The following is an 18,409-nucleotide window of genomic DNA, read 5'->3' as shown; positions in this document are numbered from 1 at the left end:
GGGGGTTGGGCTTGTGTGACACAGATTCTGCAATCGGACCCGACCCCGTGTTTTCTTCTTCTGCTCCATGTGGCTCGGGTAGAGGAGAGAGAGGGAAGTGTCCGAGGGCTGGTTCCTCAGGCGAGAGACGCGCGAGTCCAGGGGGGCGTTTTTGGAGACGTCTGTGGCTTTTACGCGCGGCACAGTGGCACAGCGGGATGGCCGGACTGGGGGAGAGGACGCACACTGGTTCCACTGGTTCCGCTGGTGCCGGACCAGTGCCGAACTGGGTCGGGCAGCCGGAGTGGGAGATGCAGTACCGACGGTTCAACTACATCCACGAAATGAGCTGCGGCGAAGTGGGCGCGCATCTGTACAGCCGCATGTGCTGCGCGGGTAGGTTCGAGCGCCGCGGGTCTCTCCATCTCCCAGGGGGGGGGGGGGGGCTGCTGGTGACGGTGTTAACCGTTTCCTCTCCTCCGCCAGTGGACGGAAAGCCCCGAGGCGGAGAGGAGGGGGCGTTCACCAGCCATGTTTATTATGATCCGTTCAGATCAGACTTTTATAGAGATCAAAACAAAGGACATATTGTTTATTCTCAGTGACAATACTCAGTGAAAAATGAATGATGTAGAGGAGAGATGACGAATTGTGTGTCTGGAAATTATGAAGCAATTATTTTTATTATGACATTTTTATAACATGATTCAGCTTCTCAGACAAAAATGGAAATAATTTTGTCAATTTGTCAAGTTTGGGTGAATGAACTTTATATAAGTTTATTATTATAAGACTTGTATTAATAAGAATAATTAATGTTTTAACCTTTTCCAAAACCTCCACCACTATAGAGCAAATTATTTTTATTATTATTATTATTTATTATTTTATTATTATTATATTAAATATAATATAATAATAATAATATAATATATAATTATATACATTATATCTATGATTCATGTTTTGTGTCTTGTATCAAAGACAATTTATTATTATTAATAATAATAATAATAATAATAATAATAATGTAAACCAGAAATTATAAATTATAAATTTTCAAATGTAGCAGCAAAAATTGTCAAAAATGTAGCAGCAAAAATTGTCCTGATCATTAAATTAATTGTTTAAATACATTTTTGGGCCAAAATTCAGCTTCTCAGAAATAAAGATTTTAAATGTTTTGGCCCAAAAAAATGTTTTAATATGTTCCCTTTCGGCTTTTAATCAAAAGTATTTTTTATCATATTCTGACTTAAAAGATAAATAGATTAACCAAAAATTGTATAATTGTCAGATGAGTCGATAATGAAAAGTAACATATTTGTTGAGGCTGCTCATTCTGACATCTGGAGATGATTCTGTGACGTGAGTGACTCAGTCTTTTCTCCGCTGACTCATCCTGAACATGCAGATGAAAAGTAAACATCTCTCTCTGTTTACCCTCCTGAGTATTCGATAAAGATTATCTGACATCTCTCAGATCCGGCTCTAAGTGCTGTGAGAACTCGTGTGTTTCTCCTTCTCTGAGTTGTAGATTCCTCTGGAGGTTTGAGGCCAGAGCTGCTGGTCTGGAAAACTGGCAGCATCCGTGTGTTTTTGCTGCGTTGTCATAGCAACCACTCTCCCAGTAGTGACTGGTCTGTAAACACAAGTCGACTCTGCAGGGCCCAGACTGACCCTGGACTTTCCTCACAGTAGCTTTGTTCTCTGATGATTACAGACAAGACTTTGTTGGCTCCTATTAAACTTTCAAGTGGATCATATACTGAAGAGCTTTCTCCTGCACTGAAGCCTTTCCACCAGTAGAGGGAGACAAACGAGTGATGAGCAATTAGCTCCTCTTCTCTTTTAATTGCTCTCATCTGCAGAACATAAATCCAGCAAATATCCAGTCTCATATTCTCACAAGCAGATGACTGTAAACCGCATGTGGGGCTGATTATGTGTTGGGGTGTGGAGATGATTTTCATATTGGGAAAGAAAGATTCTTTTTAATTACTTGAGGGAGGATCTGATGTGGGCAACTTAAAGGAAAACTTCAGAAAGCAGCACTGCCCCATGAATCCCTCTGTGCAGCTGGAGTTCTCTTTGGTTTATCGTCCACGTGCATCTCCCTTGTTTCTCTTCTCCTCTCACTACTTGTTTTTGGAATAAATTCCTCACAGTGATAACAGCAGACGGATCTTTGTCTCCTCTCGGAGCCGTGCATGCCTTCCTGCCCTCTCCTCTGCCAGCTCCAGGCCTGATCTGACCCACAATGCCCTGCGGCGCCTCCATCATTCCTCACCCCTGGCAGAGTTCCTCTCCCTGAAACCCATCCATCGCTCATCCCTCCCTCCGTCGTAAATCCCGCCAGGAGCCGCGAGCCAGATGGCGTCCCGTGCTCCTGTCAGAGGGGCTGACGCTGCATGTTGTCACTTGTGCAGATATGAAGTCGATGGTGCAGATGAGCACTGGGAGTTCTGGGGGCCCGGGTGGAGTTATCGCAGAAAGGCGGCGCCCCCTGTGTCTGCGAGCGGGGGGGCGCACCCTCTGCAGGAATGCGTAGACTTGCTTCGCTGTCATTGTAAAAATCTGCTATCAGCTCACTCAGGTTTATCTGTGCGTGTTATCAGCAGCAGATAGAAGAGAACTAACCACACAATACCTCCCTGTGTGTGTGTTTCTGATAACAGACTATGTTTTTAATAACGTAATTATATCATGAAAGAGCTTGTTCCTCTTTGTGCAGCTAATTCCATGGTAATGTTTGACGGCATCATGGGACAAATTTAGTTTTTTTGGTTTGGATCTGCACAAAATCACAACAAAACTAGAAATGCTCCGAGGCAAGAATATGAATATTAGCAATTTGCCGTCAGTAAACATTTGCACAAATCATCTCAACCGTAGAAATGTCTCCAGCTGTGATTTGCAAGACTCAAACAAATCACTTAGTCACTTTTCAGTCACACACACATATATATATTTTTAATTCTTGGGTTTCATGTTTATGTGCAGCCTGCAGGGTTGAGGTCTGCAGGGAAGGTGCAACATCGACAGCTTCCATTTCTCAAGCCCTGACAAGCCGCCTCCCTCCGCTGGCATCCCAAAAATCTCTCTTTTACAAGTCTGATGTCAGTGTGTGTAAAAATTGATGCACCAACGGGTGAAAGGTGCTGCAGGTATTCAGGCAATGATCCAGGAGCTTCAGGACATGTACATGTTAGAGTGGATGTGTGAGTTCAGAGCCCCTGGACATCTAGAGCTGGCTGCACAACTAAAAGCAAAGTTTAGATTTAGTCTGAGATGTTGTTGTGTTTTTAGATCATCTTGTACAAATCCAGTACGAATCCTGCTTTTCTTCTCACGCACACAGACACACACTGTTGCCTGCGTCCACAATGAGACACAATAGCTGCTTTGTGTTGGGATCGTTCTCTGCAGCAGTGTGGTTGCTCCATTAAGAGTCTTTTTGAAAGCTGTTCCTTTTGTCTTTGTTTGTGCGTCTGTGGCCGAACTGAAGCTTTTATCCTGGACTGCAAAACGTATCCGAAGAAGAATAATCCAAACCCCATGCTTCACTTTGAGGCTCAGCCTGGCAGGTTGTTCCCATTAGAAAACCTCACTTCTTTTCCTCCTGCTGCTGGATTCTCTCCTGTAGAAAACTCAGACGTGAAAACAAAAAACCCCTCTGTGCTGGTTTGTCTTTAACTTTGTCCTGATGTGACGTTTTCTTGTGGTTCCTGAAGGTCAAGGTCGTTGTGTCCTCTCCTCTGCTCTGCTGCCTCCTGGCAGGTTCTCTGTGTTCAGGCTCATCACTGAAACTCTTGTTCAGACGTCCGGCCTCAGACCACAGACGTGGATTTGAGTCGGGGGGGCAACAGGCTCCAGTGACCTGACGCCCTGCAGCTTCGTCTGTGTGAGGGAACGTCTCCTTTGTCTGCATTAGTGCTCTTGTTAAGAGATAAATGTCATCTAGAAGTTAATTGGGGTTTCTGCACTTTCGTAAGATTTTAGTTATTTACCTCTGACTCTTCTTCTGATGAAAGTGCCGTTGTTTCATTGTGAACGTTTCGTTGTCTTTATATTTTTGGAAAACTATTTGTTAATGCACAGATAGTACAACAGTTTTGAGCCGGAATACCCCCGGTGTCTATGGGAAAATGTTGCATTCACAAACACATTTAAAATGAAATGCTGGATGTCGATTCGTTCCATTAAAATGCTGAAATCATATATATCAGAGAATCTTTGCACATATAGAGCTTGCAAATTAATTATCCTGCAGCAATTAATAGGAGAATAAGAGTGTAAAATGTTTGCTGTGATGGATTAAATGTCTCAAACCATTGGCACTGGAAATAAAAACAACAAAAAACTAAAAGAAACATTGGAAAATGCTAATTATATGTCATTTGTGAGCGAATAAAAAACGCACAAATTCTTCTCTTTCGATTTTAGCTGCTCATAATTACTATAGTGACTTAAATAAATATATAATAATGATAATAACAAACTTAGAGACACGTGAATGTAATGTAAGGTCTGTACAGTTGGATCAGTGCAGAGGTGTGTTCGCTCCGAGGGTCTTTACTGTAACATCTCATCACAGGGCTGAGTCCTCCTCCGCCCGGTGGTGAGTGACACACACTGACATTGACATTGGCCCACAGGCAGGCATGTTGCAAGAGCTGGTGAAACAGAATAAGTGACTGTCAGAGAGAGAGGGAGCGAATAAAGACAGGGTGGAAAAGAGGGAGGAAGACTGAGGGACACACCCACGTAACGACAGGCTCCTCCACTGGAGCTCAGGAGATCACAACAGTCTCTCCAGGAGACGACGTGGCCCCAGGACCTGCACAGGCCGGTTTCAGATTCTGATTGTGATCACTGAGTCGACAGCAGCGTGAGGATGGAGCCGAGGTTCAGGAACTACTCCTCCGACAGTGTGGGCAGTGACAGGGACTTCATAGAGGACTCGTACGGCAAGGGCCGGCTCTGGGCCATGGATCACAGGAAAGGTAGAGTTGGTCTCAGTGTTCACTTTGTGTCTGAAGCTGGTTTCATCCTGCTGGAGTCTTCAGATCAGGAGAAACATCAAGGATCAGTTTGTGGATCAGTTTCTCCTCTTTGTTATTCCTCTGACTGTTTTTTATTCAGGAGAAAAATGTGTATAAAGGAAATTTAACGTTTAAATTTCCACCGAGGATATTTTTGTCTGTGGTCGCCTCCCTTAAATCAAATGGGCCGCGCCTCTCTATGTGTCACACATGTTCCTCTTTTTATTGGTCGACTCTGCTGACTCCCACCGAAAAAGGAAGAGCAGCAGAAATCTTTTAGATTTCCATGTGACGACTTTCTATGAAAGAGACAGAAGAACTGAAAAATGCAAAATGCAATTAGACATTTATAAATGGAGTATGAGAGCATCATTTAAACATCATATTTAAAATCACGTCTTAAATATAAACCGTTGCCTTTTTTTTGTCGTTGAATAAAACTGAAACAATCTAATAAAAAGGCAGAAATTGCATTAAAGGTAAAAGTTGCATTAAGAAAGTAGATTTTAGAAGATATCATATCCTGTTGTCTCCTCAGGCAGGAGCTTCAGTGTCGAGCAGCGAACACATGATACTTGTCACCTCATCTGAAAAACCTTCTTTGACTCAGAGGATGAAAAGAAAACAACCCTCTGTGGCTCCAGGCCACGAAAAACTCCATTTGCAGGAGGGATCAGCGAAGTTTGTTTTTCAGTGGCGTGCGTTTCACAGGTTTGAGTCTCGGATCGTAAAGATTCAGCCTCTGACCTCGATTCCTTCTCCTGGTTTTCAGAAGCAGATGTTTCCTGAAATAACAGTTAATGAGAGAACAGGCTGTTTTTATAATTTGAGTTTTATTTCCCACTTTTCGTGAGTCATCGACATGATGCCTCCCTGAGATTGTCATCATCTTCTTCTTCTTCTTCTTTGGTTTCTCTGTTCCCTTCTACATCTTTATCGCTTGTGTAACTCGAACTTTGAGGCTGAAATGTGGTTGATAACATTTCTGGTAAACATGGCAGAGCCGAGACAATAATCAGGCTGTGAAATCAAATCTACTACAGCAGATTTCCTGCAGGACGGGACATGTTCCTGTGGAGGTGTGAACCTGTCGGAGGTTATTTACTCGTTTCCTCGACACCTTTCTGTTTTGGTTTTGATGGACAGGTTCCCTCCCGAGTCATGGGAGCATCTTCAGCAGTTTATCTTCATAAATATGTTTTTATCAGTCTGTGTGAAATCTGGTGAAGCTTTTCTTCTGTTTTTAAATGAAGAGATTTGTTTCCCTGTTGGGTCTCGAACCAAACGGTGGTTTTGAATGTTTCATAACTGTCTAATGAAACAGCTGTTTGGGCTCCGGGCCATTCTGAAATAGATCTTAATGGAAAGACTGTAGGATTTCTGAGGATAATAAACAGAAACAATAAACTGACTAAAAGCAAAATCATCTTAAAAGCAACAATTTGTGGCTTTTTCCCACATGAATTATCTTTTCTGCTCTCGTCCCATTAAAACTGTTCAAAATCAATAAACTTCCATCAATGGAAACATGTGGGGGTCTGGAGCTGTGAGACAAAATGTTCAGCAGGAACACAAAGAACGAAGTAGCTTCTATTTTACCACATAATTCATGTTTCTTGTTTTTTCTGTCTTTCTCCAGATGAACGGGACCGAGTTCAGAAGAAGACATTCACAAAATGGGTCAACAAACACCTGATGAAGGTCAGAACCAACTTCTTCTACACTCAACGACACAAATACTTTCACATTTGGCTCGATTGTAAAAACCCAGAAACGATTATACAGTAATTTCTTTACTTAATTTTGGGACATCTTTAAAAATAGAAACTCCAGACGTCCTAAAACGACCCCGAAGCTTTTTACTGTTCCAGTGGAATTCCAGCGATTTCTTTTCCATCACATCTGGTTACAATAGATTAAATGACTCAGCAGTTTCTCCGGAGGTTCTCAGACATCTGACGTCTGCTCGACCTGCAAGATAATCTGCAAACAGACGACACGACAAAATCAGATTGTAATTCCCTGCAGCTCGAGGAAAGTGAAGTCCACACACACGCTGTTTATATTTAACCGTCGGGGGGGTGAGTCACTCATGAACACCTGGTCTCACTTTGGCCGCGGTGCCGTCGGCCCGGCCGCGCTCGGGTTTCACATCTGGACTCCAGAGCGTCAGCGCGGCTCGGCTGGGGAACAGGAAGCTTCCGGAGCTGAACTCCTGCTCAGAAACACGTCAGCTGTCGGGGATAATGTAAAGAAATACCCGTGAAGCTTTCTGGCCCGTGACCCTTTAAAAAGAGGAAGCATTCCAGTGTGGGATATGAGGAATAAAGAGCCTCAGAGAGAAATTCTGTTTGTTTCACTTTCTTAAATGAGAGGATTACCTGCTTTTTTTAGTCACAATAAACTCAATAAGTTCAAGTTTTATACTGTTGATTCAAATCATGGACAAATCAAGCTATCTGAAGACATCACCCTGATCTGAGAAGCAGTGAGTGGTATTGTTTTTTGTTTTTTTTAACAATATATTTATTGAGTTTTACATATAAGAAACATACATTCAAACATTTATAAACATACAAACTCTTATGAACACCCCCCAACCCACAATCAAAGACTCAGGGTAAAGAAAAAGAGGCAGAAATCAAATAACTTAAAATAAGATTAAATAAAATAATAATAAAAAAAATACATATATAAAATATAAGAATAAATGGAAGTAGATAAAGACATAATTATACAAATACAAATAAATAAAATTAAATTCCAATCAATCAAATCAAAAGCCTAGATAAAATGAGTGGTATTGGTTTTACATTATCTGCTAATCAATCAACAGCTCGATAATTCACTGTGTCACTGTTTGTTTCCTTTTCAGTTTAGTCTGTTTTTCAAATCACATAACGTCGTCACAGATAAAGACAAAGAGGTTCAAGAGAATCTAAAGTCACCTGGAGCGTGTCGAGTCCAGCTTTTTGTTTTCACACGGGAACTGACTCGTGTTTAAAAACCTGAGGAATGTCGTCGGTGTGCGTCCTGCGACCCGGACACTTTGTCCCTGATGACTCACAGGCTTTGTCTCCGTCTTTGTCGGGAAAAATCCCTCAGATTTGGGTCCAAAAGACTCAACCCCCCCCGAGGGGTTTTGGACTCATGGTCACGGGATTAAAATGTGAGGTCTTGAACGCTTCATGGTCGCTCTCTCGTGGCTCGTCAACGAAAACCAGACGTTAAATCTGTGTTTTAATGTTCGTATCGAATCAAACGCGGCAGAACAAGTGTTTTTCTTTAGTATTAAACATGAATTGAATCCAACTGTCTTTGTGTGACGTCTGTAAACCAGCGTCTTCTCCTCCTCCTGTCTGTCCCTCTGTTCTGTCCCGGCTCTGTCCCATCGTCTCACATGAATCTGTTTCTTCTTTTCCATCCTTCATCCGTCCACCAGCACTGGAAGACAGAGGTAGGTGTCTGTCTGTGAGCAGAGTGCTGAGTGGACACCGGTTCAGTTCCTCCTGCATGTTTAACCTTCACACCTTCTTTGGTTTTAACACCCATTGTTTTTTCTAACTGCTTTTAAGAGACTCGTCTGCAGTGCAGTGGTTTTTTTATGTTGTGTTACTTCGACAGTTACACAACGGACAAGTTTCATGGTCCTTCAGGTTTTAAACCAGACGAGACAAATGACACAAAACACAATATTAACGACCTGTGAGAAAATTTGTATTTCACTTTCATCAAGTTCCCGCCATGTTGTGTGTTTTCATCCATCCCTTTAAAGTCCATTTAAAGTTTCAGATTTAAGTTATTAAGTCAGACCTGGTTGTGGTGAGATCAGCAGCAGTTTGTATTGTGTGCGAATACAAAAGCAGCGATTTAACAATGACTCTGATTGATTATAAATAATTTACCTCCGTGAGTTAACGAACCTGTTCCTCCCTTCTCGTCCGTCCAGGCCCAGAGACACATCACCGACCTGTACGAGGACCTCAGGGATGGACACAACCTCATCTCCCTGCTGGAGGTGCTCTCCGGAGAGACGCTGGTGAGCCTCACTGACCTTTGACCTTCACACCCGAGGACGTGACCTTGTGTCTTGTTCTCCCGGGCTCTCCCGTGCGACCCCCTCTATGTCCCTGTCCTCTGTGTCCCGGTGTGTTTGTCCTGACTGTTCGGTGTTCAGTCAGATATGTTCCCCAGCTGGTCCTCTCCACTCTTGCATGTGTTGATTCTTCGGGTCACGCTGAGGCCCCGCCCACTTCTTTACTTTACTGACCTCAGCGTCTGGTGCTGTAGCCTTAAAAACACTAATTTTCATGATTTGCTTCCATCTCGTAACCTTTCTGCACTGACCTGTTTGACCCCTGGTTTTTTCCTTTTTTCTAATTCCTGTTTGCTGACCTTTGCCCTGACATTTCCCCCCCCCCCCCTTTTGCCTCTGCCTCCCTCTCTTTGCGATGCTCGTGCTGTGGTAGCCGAGGGAACGTGACGTTGTGAGGAACGTGCGGTTGGTGAGTGGCGCCTGGACTGTGGCCGGCCGCCTCCTCGGGCGTGGCATGTGTCACCCCCCCCCCCCCAGGTGGCTGCTGGGTTGTGCATGATGACTGTCACACCCCCCCCCGTTCACTGTCCCTTGTGTCATCGTCCGTCCATTTGATCTGAGACAAACTTCCTCAGGTGTCTTGAATGAGTTTGAGCTGGTTTGAGGAGCTGGTGGTTACAGGTGCATGTAGATTCTACTGTAAGTAGTAGAAGTGGGTAAAGGACCATGTTGCACATCCATGTAAAGTTCAGTGTTGTCTGCATAATTACAGAATTATGATGAACACAAGGTTCTATACACACGTGATGAAAACCAGAAGATTATGAGAAGTCCTCCTACAGATGTTTTATTTTTCTTCCCAATGTTGGAAGTGAAATAAAAGCGTTTGTTGGGGCAGAAGTTGACAATCATTCGAGAAACTTCCCCGAAGAATATGTGATGAATTCAAAAATGCTCGTCCTAGATCGCACTGCAAACCACGAGATCCAGACACAGCTAAGATCCCAGTCTGCAAAGCAACCAGAATACAGGAGGACACTGAATTCACCAGTTTAAAACATGTAAAACCACCGGGTACAGTCCTGGAGTCAAGACTAGGACTATTACAACAGATATAAAAGGTTAAAGAGCTTCCTCTGTGTATCGACAGTGAAAAGTCTTCGTCACTGCTAGCTGATAAAATAACAAAGCGGCTGAAAGCTTAACATGTGGAGCACTGATGCATGTCACAGCCATCACTGCTCGATTCCACTGTCACACGTCAAATCTGAGACGCTACAGATGTTCCTGAAGTTGTTTGTCGGCCCCGGAGAAGAGATGTGAGACTGATGATCCCTGAGTTTATCATTCATCCTCATGCTTCCACCTGCAGACGTCCTGGCTGCGTCTCTAATGCATCTCTGGGTCACGGAGGGTTAGATCACAGGCACGCAGAATTTGAATCACACTTCAAATTTGGTTTTAGGTTTGGAAGCCCATTGCCTGTGGAGCTTGTAGATCCAGTAGAATAGATCACTGACGGAGCTGCTGGGCCGTGACACACCTGCTCCCTCGGTCCCGGGTTGTGTTGCTGTTTGTTGGTCTCTCTCTCCGACCTCATGTGTCGTCTCCTGCTGATGTTTGCTCTCGTCTCTCGTAGCCGCGGGAGAAAGGACGGATGCGATTCCACAAGCTGCAGAATGTACAGATCGCTCTGGACTTCCTCAAACACAGACAGGTCGGTGAAGGAAATCTGCTATTTGATCCGTTTGACTCTACATGTATAAGTATAAATACCTAAATACCTGTATTTGTATTCACACACCTTCAGGTGAAACTGGTGAACATCAGGAACGATGACATTGCAGATGGAAACCCGAAGCTGACCCTGGGTCTGATCTGGACCATCATCCTTCACTTCCAGGTAACACACGATTCCCGTCACCAGAGCCGGACCAATTATTGGTTTAACGATTAAAATCATTAAAATCAGCATTTCACATGTTTGCCAACATGACAACTTTTATTTTTTAATTTTTTTTATATATGATTTATTTGTAGAAATGACAACTTTTATTTTACCGAATAAACATTACTATATTTAAATTATTTTAAATATAGAAAGAGTTTTTTAAATGATGAATATCCTATTAACACCTTTAAACACTCATTCCAATCGATTCAACAACCCGGGTTTGTGATGTCACAAACCTAATGAACCAATCCTGGCTTATTCGCTCCTCAACTGCAGGGGGCGCTGTGAGGGGGTGGAGGTATGCTATCAAATGAGGAAGGTGTACAGTTACATTCAAACCATTTTTCATGACAAACTTTTTAAATATGTATTTACACAGAAAAGCCAAAAAAAAAATGTAGATTGTTTTTACTCCAGAAATCTAAATCGATCAGGCTCCACTTTTTCTGTAAATCCATTTAATTTTGTCTTTGAACTTAAACTGGGAAACAAGACAGAATAACATTTGGACCTATTATTTAAATGGATTTACTTTTGTTTTGCCTGGATTCAAGTTGAACAGAGCCATGTTGTAAAATGGCTGAATCATATTTCTCTTTCTCGTGTTTATTTTTCAAACTTCCCGTTGGCACTGAATCCAGATTCTCCCTCAATTTGACCGACGTGCGTTTTTTCTTTTTATGGTTTACATCGAGTGATTAGTTTAGTTTCTGCAGCGGTGATGAAAATCAAAGTGCTTTTCCCTGCGTGGACTTTAATCATCGGCCTTGTGTTGACTCAGCAGTTTCAGAACAGAGGAGTTCGGCTGCCAATCGGTTCCAAACGAGCGATATTGGACATTTGGCAGCACTTATCCTCTTCTACACAAATACCTCTGTGCTGCAGCCCCGACTGCACCCAGACTAAACACTGAAGAAAGACCTTCATTCATGGTTTTTCTGGAGGATTTTCTTTCGTTTCTTCATTTTTCCTGTGAAGCTCGATTGGTTTGAATTAAATCTAAATGTAGAGACGTGACTCCTCTTCCTCAAACGTAAACAAGTTGAAATCTGGTCTGTGATTCACGAGCTGCTTCGGAGGAACTCGTCCGTCAGTGGGTGTTTCCGATGAGATGGATTTCCACTCGGCAGATGGTTCTGTAGATTTTGGAAAAGAACGTGTGGGAGGACACGATGCTTCTTTGATGCCATAATGATTATGATGGTTATGTTGGGATGTGGGATGGTTTGACTCATCCCTCAGCGTGACTCAGCGATTCCCACGGGACGGCTAGCAGGAGACGTGGGACGGCACCAAGTCACACTCTGTAAAAAAACTCTTTCTTTGTGTGTTAAACGTCGCTGCAGCTGGATTTCTAACCTGGAAATACGTGTTTTTCTGTCCCCGTCAAAGTAATAAAACCCAAAACGTCCCTGATGATCTGCCCTCAGTCGCCAGGCAGCTTTTATTTCCTCAGAATCAACCCATCATCTCTTTGTGTCGGCACAAACAATGGTTCATTTCCTCCGGGCTCCTGCAGGTGCAGCTCCCAGCTCGTACTCAGGTGACCGGTGGGAACGATGGGAACGCTGGGCCGCTCGGAGCTGGGATTCTCTCAGCGCTTTAAAAAGCGAGTCTCAGGGCGGAGGTCCTGTTTCCATTCGGCTTCTGACTCACACGTTGCCCACGTCCACAGCGAAGCACCGGGGTTTCCCTTCCAAGGGGAAAATAGCAGAAGAAAGAAATGCCACATTCTTTCCCTCCTCCACCCTTTCCTGCAGAAATTATTAGTTCTGCTGTGACTCACCAACGCAGCCGCACTGAAAATAGAGAATAGTTTACTTCTTCCAGGAAAAGAAACTTGAGGTATCAAGCTTCATTTAATAATTCAACAGCAGCAGCTAATGTGCTGTAGATTTACCGATGCACGGACGTTTAAAAATCACATTAGGCAGACGTTGAAAACTCTAAAAGATGTTGCAGATGTTTATTTTTATTAATTCTAAGATGGTTTGAAACACTAGGTGGCGAATACCTCTTAATACTGTACTATTCCATATATATTTCTTACCTACATATCTTATTTATTTACATATTCCACTTTAAATATGCACAATACTCTGTACTTTTACTGCCTTTTTTGCACTTCTGGTTAGATGCTAAACGGCATTTTGTTGTATAAGTACTTGTACTGTGCAATGACAATGAAGTTGAATCTAATCTATGAGCTATATTGAACCCATAAATGCAGTTTTCTTTATTGAATTTCATAATAAATGGGATTTAAAACAAACATTTAGTTTTCAGCTGAAAAACACATTAAATCTGCACAATCACTTGTGAGGTTTCCTGTGATTGTTGCTGGTTCTTACATCGTGTGCCTCGTTCAGAGAGCTCCACCCTCCTGGTGCATCAGGTCGACCAAAACAAACACCCACCTCTTCTCATCCGGTTCATCTGATTAAAGATCGGACACAGACAGAGAATCCTCGGTGGTGGATTCATGCAAAAGAAGCTAAACTCAGTGTCACTCAGCTGCAAAATCAAACCAGACTTTTCCTTCAAGACATGTGTATTGATTTAAATCTGCTGTTGGTTTTGTGGTCACACTCGAAGAGTTTCACTTCTGTGTTCTCGCGACTCACAGAATTCGCCCGTAGACTTTTGGTTGCACAGTCCAACTTTCATTCACAGCAGCCGAGCTTCATCCTGAGAGCTTCGGTGCAATTTAGTGACTCACAGGCGGATTTCTGTTTGTGCTTCTCTGAAGTTAATGGATCTCATGTGGCCCTCAGGAAACAAGTGGTGGTTTGTTATTTGGAGGTTTTGATTGTGACTCATAGTCCAGAAAAAAAATCTGTGGGCAAAGCGGAAAAAAAGCTTTTTTTAAGCCCTTCAACCAACACTTCAATTATATTCAACATACAAAGAAAAAAGTCATGTGGGACTGTGAGCAAATATAACATTTAAATAAACGTACAGCTTCTTATTTGACGTTAAGGAAGAATTCAGTGATATAGATACGACCCTGATGTACATCTCCTGCTCTGGTTTGAATCTGTGCTCGTCCCTCAGATCTCAGACATCCAGGTGAACGGTCAGTCGGACGACATGACGGCCAAAGAGAAGCTGCTGCTGTGGTCCCAGCGGATGGTGGAGGGATACCAGGGCCTGCGCTGCGACAACTTCACCGGCAGCTGGAGGGACGGGAAGCTCTTCAACGCCATCATACACAAACACAGGTGAGCAAACATCGAGGTCAGAGCCTGTTGATTAAAGAGAAGCACTACTGGGTAAAAATGGAAAGATGGGGAAACCTGGAGGGAAGGAAAGGATTGAAAAGAAGGCGATGATGATGTGAAACTGTGATTAAACCCAACTTTACAACAGCAGTGGCACAAAAGGGTTTTCTGACTTGGATAATACTTTGGCAAAGACTATTTATGCCTATAGCGTTTCCAGGATTCTTCCTCCACCTGTTCTTCAGTTATGGGGAAGTGTAAATATCTTTTGGACTCTGATATTCCGTCAGACCTGTCGTAGTTGACACAGGAATTACATTTCATCCATTACAGTCTTAAAAAGGCTTAACTGGAACTTGTTGAAACCTGCAGAAGCGGCTTTATTCATGTTTGCAGGTTTTCTATAGAGTGACTATAGATGCGTTCACAAACTTCTCCACCTTTCCAATGCAAATCTGCATCCTAATAAGAATAATAGTCTGTGGTATTTTTAGCCAGATTTGGGTTAAAAACATATACACATTTACAGACTGATCCCAGCCTTCAGTTCTTCACACTGAGGAAAGTCTCAACAGCCGAGAGGAGGCGGCTGTTTTCAAAGTCCTGGTGTTTTGGGTGGAGTGCCACTTGCTGTTTGTGTGTGTGTATGTGTGTGTGTGTGTGTGTGTGTGTGTGTGTGTGTGTGTGTGTGTGTGTGTGTGTGTGCATGCACCAACACAAACCACCCTGCAGCATCGCTCACCACACGACACACAAACTCCATGTCGAGCTGCTGCAGCTGGCCTCTCTCCCTGGGAGGAGACAGGGCGTAGTCTCTGTCGGGGGGGGGGGGGGCTGGATCTCACTGGTTAGAGAAAAGGTTGCCCCGGAGGCGTGTTCTCTGGAGGCTCGGCAGGTCGCAGCACAACGCAGGTGCGCCATCCACATTCGATTCTTAGTCGGAGGAGGAAGAACGATGTGCTGAGATCTGCAGGACGAAGAGGACTTTAATTTCAATTCAAGGATGAAATCGATATCACTGCTGGAGCCTCAAACGATTTTATAACTTCAGTTTTTGCCTGGAGACCTTTTTAGTGCTTTTGATCGTGACCACCTGCAGCCATGTTGAAGCTGAAGCGAAGGTTCAGCTCGAAGCGGCGCCTGAACAGCTCGTCCAGCAGCACCGCCGGCTCCGTCTCCGTCTCGGGCTCCGTCAGCGACCTGGAGGACCGGGTGGTCATGCTGTGCGAGGACATCCCGACCGAAAGCTCCTTCGACTCGGGCCGAGGGTCCCACAGCCCGGGTCTAGGGTCCCACAGCGAGGAGCAGGAGGCGGGACAGGGGCTTCACGTCTTCCCCCTGAGCCGGGACAGGCCGGCCTACAGGCAGGCGTCCCACCGGGAGAGGGAACCAGCTCGGCCCTACAGGGACTACTACGTCCAGCGGGGGGTGGAAGTGTACGCCGACTTCTGAACTCTGCTGAATTTACCAAAGAATTCTGTGAAATCTTATTAATGACATGTGCTCACACGTTATATAACTGCACTCGTCCTTCCAGCAAAGTTTCTGTTTGGTTTAATCTTCCCCGCGAGTGAGGACTCTTGTTTTTTCTTGCCCTCTCTGGTATTAGTGGAGACATCCCATGAACAACCTGCCTCCGGCAACATAAAATATGAATTATGTAAGATAGCGTTTCAAACCTGTCAGCTGTCAATGTGCAATTATGGCTGGCAGGTCGTTAAAAATGAGCGAAATGTTCGGGGGCTAAAGTTTAAAAAATTGTAATTACCAAGTCATTCCTTCTCAAAGGTCAGGACCTGTTTCTAGTCTGACTGTTGTGGTGTGCGTCCGCAGGCCCGGGCTCATCGACATGGATCAGGTTTACCGCCAGAGCAACCAGGAGAACCTGGAGCAGGCCTTCAGCGTGGCGGAGCGGGAGCTGGGCGTCACCAGGCTGCTGGACCCCGAGGGTGAGACCACCGACCTCAGACAAGAGAGAAACACTCCAGGGATAGTTTGAGCTTGTGATTTATTTGCTCCTTGAGGCACATGAACAAAAAATGTGTTACTGTGTTGGCCTCTGAGGATCACTATGCAAGTTATGACAGTTCAGGATTAACTGGTGCAAATCACCCAATTCCCAGAAAACACCAGATTCAAGTTACATCTCCATTTTTTGGATTGTCCTTTTCCTCTCTTTCCAGATGTGGACGTGCCTCATCCAGATGAGAAGTCCCTCATCACGTATGTCTCCTCCATGTACGACGTCATGCCCCGGGTGCCGGACGTGCAGGACGGTGTTAAAGCCAACGTGAGTCGTCCTCTTCCACGGCATCGAACCACCGACACATCGGGATGAAGCAGCAGAGACAAATAGTTTCTTCTTGAAATTAGTATTTTAAACACGATGCAAGTTCGTCAGGAAAGGTCCAAGATCATCATCAGGGCTATAAATCAACATTTTGAGACTTTAGCATTTAGAATTTGTAGTATTTATCTTTCTGTCCGTGCAGTAATACTTTGTCCTCCAGGTGTGAACATGTATGTTTGTGTCTCAGGAGCTGGAGCTGCGCTGGCAGGAGTACTACGAGGTCGTGACCGTGCTGCTGCAGTGGATCCGACACCACATCCTGGTGTTCGAGGAGAGGAAGTTCCCCAACAGCTACGAGGAGATCGAGGTGAGCGGCTCAGATCCGTGAGAACTCATTGAATAAACAGCAGAATGACATCGGAGAAGCTGACTCGTCTCTTTCCTGATCTGCAGGTTCTCTGGCGTCAGTTCCTGAAGTTCAAGGAGACAGAGCTTCCTGCGAAGGAGGCGGACAAGAACCGCTCCAAATACATCTTCAAGTCCTTTGAGGTGAGCTCTCGTGGATCTGCTCACAGGAAGTGTTGAAGCAATTTGTACCGAGGATCCTTAAAGCTGCTGTAATTAAATGTCCCCGAGACCAATTACACTTCCACACTGATAGTTAACCTGTAACGGTTCTGCCTTCAGGCTGCAAACACAGAGCAGGACAGATTCACTTTCTATTGGGATTCAAACCGATAGAAAGTGTCTCACCACGTGTCCAGGGTTCCTTTAACCAGACGAGACTTAACAAAGGTTCCTCAGCAACAGCTTCTCTTTATTTTGTGTGTTTTACAGCAACTCTCAGGAGACACACAGCCTCATACACACAACCAGGCGTTAAACACAGTCTGTTCCATAGCTATGCATTTGTTAGATTCTCGTCTTTCATTTAAAAAATTGCAGATGATTGATCCAGGTGCAGTGCAAAGTAGAATTTACTGCTTTCACATTCTGGGAATCTAAACAACACAATCACTCGTGCAGTTGTTTTCATCTCAGGTGGAACACACCCACATGTTTGAATGGCTGAAATGATTCTACTGTCATTGTGAGAGTCAAGTCGAGTTATTTATACAACACGTTAAAAACAGCAGGAGTTGAGCCAAAGTTCTTCACGAATGTAACAAAAGTTAAAACGTGTGAGATGAAGATGAAGATGCAGTAAAAGACATGAAATAAAAGTAAATTAGATTTTGAAACCAGTCAAGAATCATGAGACAAAATCAGACTGAATCAGAAGCAAGATTGAAAGAAATCAGATTTAAAATGAGCAGAAACAGAGAAAAGCTCTTTTGTTTAACCAGACGAGACTTAACCAAGGTTCCTCGGCAACAGCTTCACTTTATTTTGTGTGTTTTACGGCAACTCTCAGGAGACACACAGCCTCAGATACACAACCCGGCGTTAAACACAGTCTGTTCCTTATCTATGCATTTGTTAGATTCTCGTCTTTCATTTAAAAAATTGCAGATGATTGATCCAGGTGCAGTGCAAAGTAGAATTTACTGCTTTCACAGTCTGAGAATCTAAACAACACAATCACTCGTGCAGTTGTTTTCATCTCAGGTGGAACACAACCACATGTTTGAATGGCTGAAATGATTCTACTGTCGTTGTGAGAGTCAAGTCGCGTCAGAGTTATTTATACAGCACGTTAAAAACAGCAGGAGTTGAGCCAAAGCTCTTCACGAATGTAACAAAAGTAAAAACATTTGAGATGAAGATGCAATAAAAGACACACGAAATCTAAGTAAATTAGATTTTGAAACCAGTCAAGAATCACGAGACAAAATCTGACTGAATCAGAAGGAAGATTGAAAGAAATTAGTTTTAAAATGAGCA

General features: G+C 43.8%; 1 protein-coding gene across 1 annotated transcript in view; it reads left to right on the top strand.

Moving 5' to 3' along the window:
- The first annotated feature begins 269 nt into the window (after positions 1 to 269).
- The window catches only part of pleca (plectin a), a 39,648-nt gene continuing 21,508 nt past the window's right edge, over positions 270 to 18,409 (top strand). The window contains exons 1-10 of the mRNA XM_061093022.1: positions 270 to 375; positions 6,664 to 6,725; positions 8,974 to 9,063; positions 10,700 to 10,777; positions 10,871 to 10,963; positions 14,069 to 14,235; positions 16,069 to 16,184; positions 16,419 to 16,525; positions 16,773 to 16,892; positions 16,979 to 17,074. Of these exons, the coding sequence (XP_060949005.1) occupies positions 291 to 375; positions 6,664 to 6,725; positions 8,974 to 9,063; positions 10,700 to 10,777; positions 10,871 to 10,963; positions 14,069 to 14,235; positions 16,069 to 16,184; positions 16,419 to 16,525; positions 16,773 to 16,892; positions 16,979 to 17,074 (1,014 nt within the window). The 5' untranslated portion in view covers positions 270 to 290. The remainder of the gene's footprint in view (positions 376 to 6,663; positions 6,726 to 8,973; positions 9,064 to 10,699; positions 10,778 to 10,870; positions 10,964 to 14,068; positions 14,236 to 16,068; positions 16,185 to 16,418; positions 16,526 to 16,772; positions 16,893 to 16,978; positions 17,075 to 18,409) is intronic.

The sequence above is a fragment of the Limanda limanda genome, chromosome 19, assembly GCF_963576545.1.
Source record: "Limanda limanda chromosome 19, fLimLim1.1, whole genome shotgun sequence".
NCBI classification, from domain to species: Eukaryota; Metazoa; Chordata; class Actinopteri; order Pleuronectiformes; family Pleuronectidae; genus Limanda; species Limanda limanda.
Note: the sequence above shows the minus strand (reverse complement) of the source record. Positions and strands in the feature narration are given on the sequence as shown.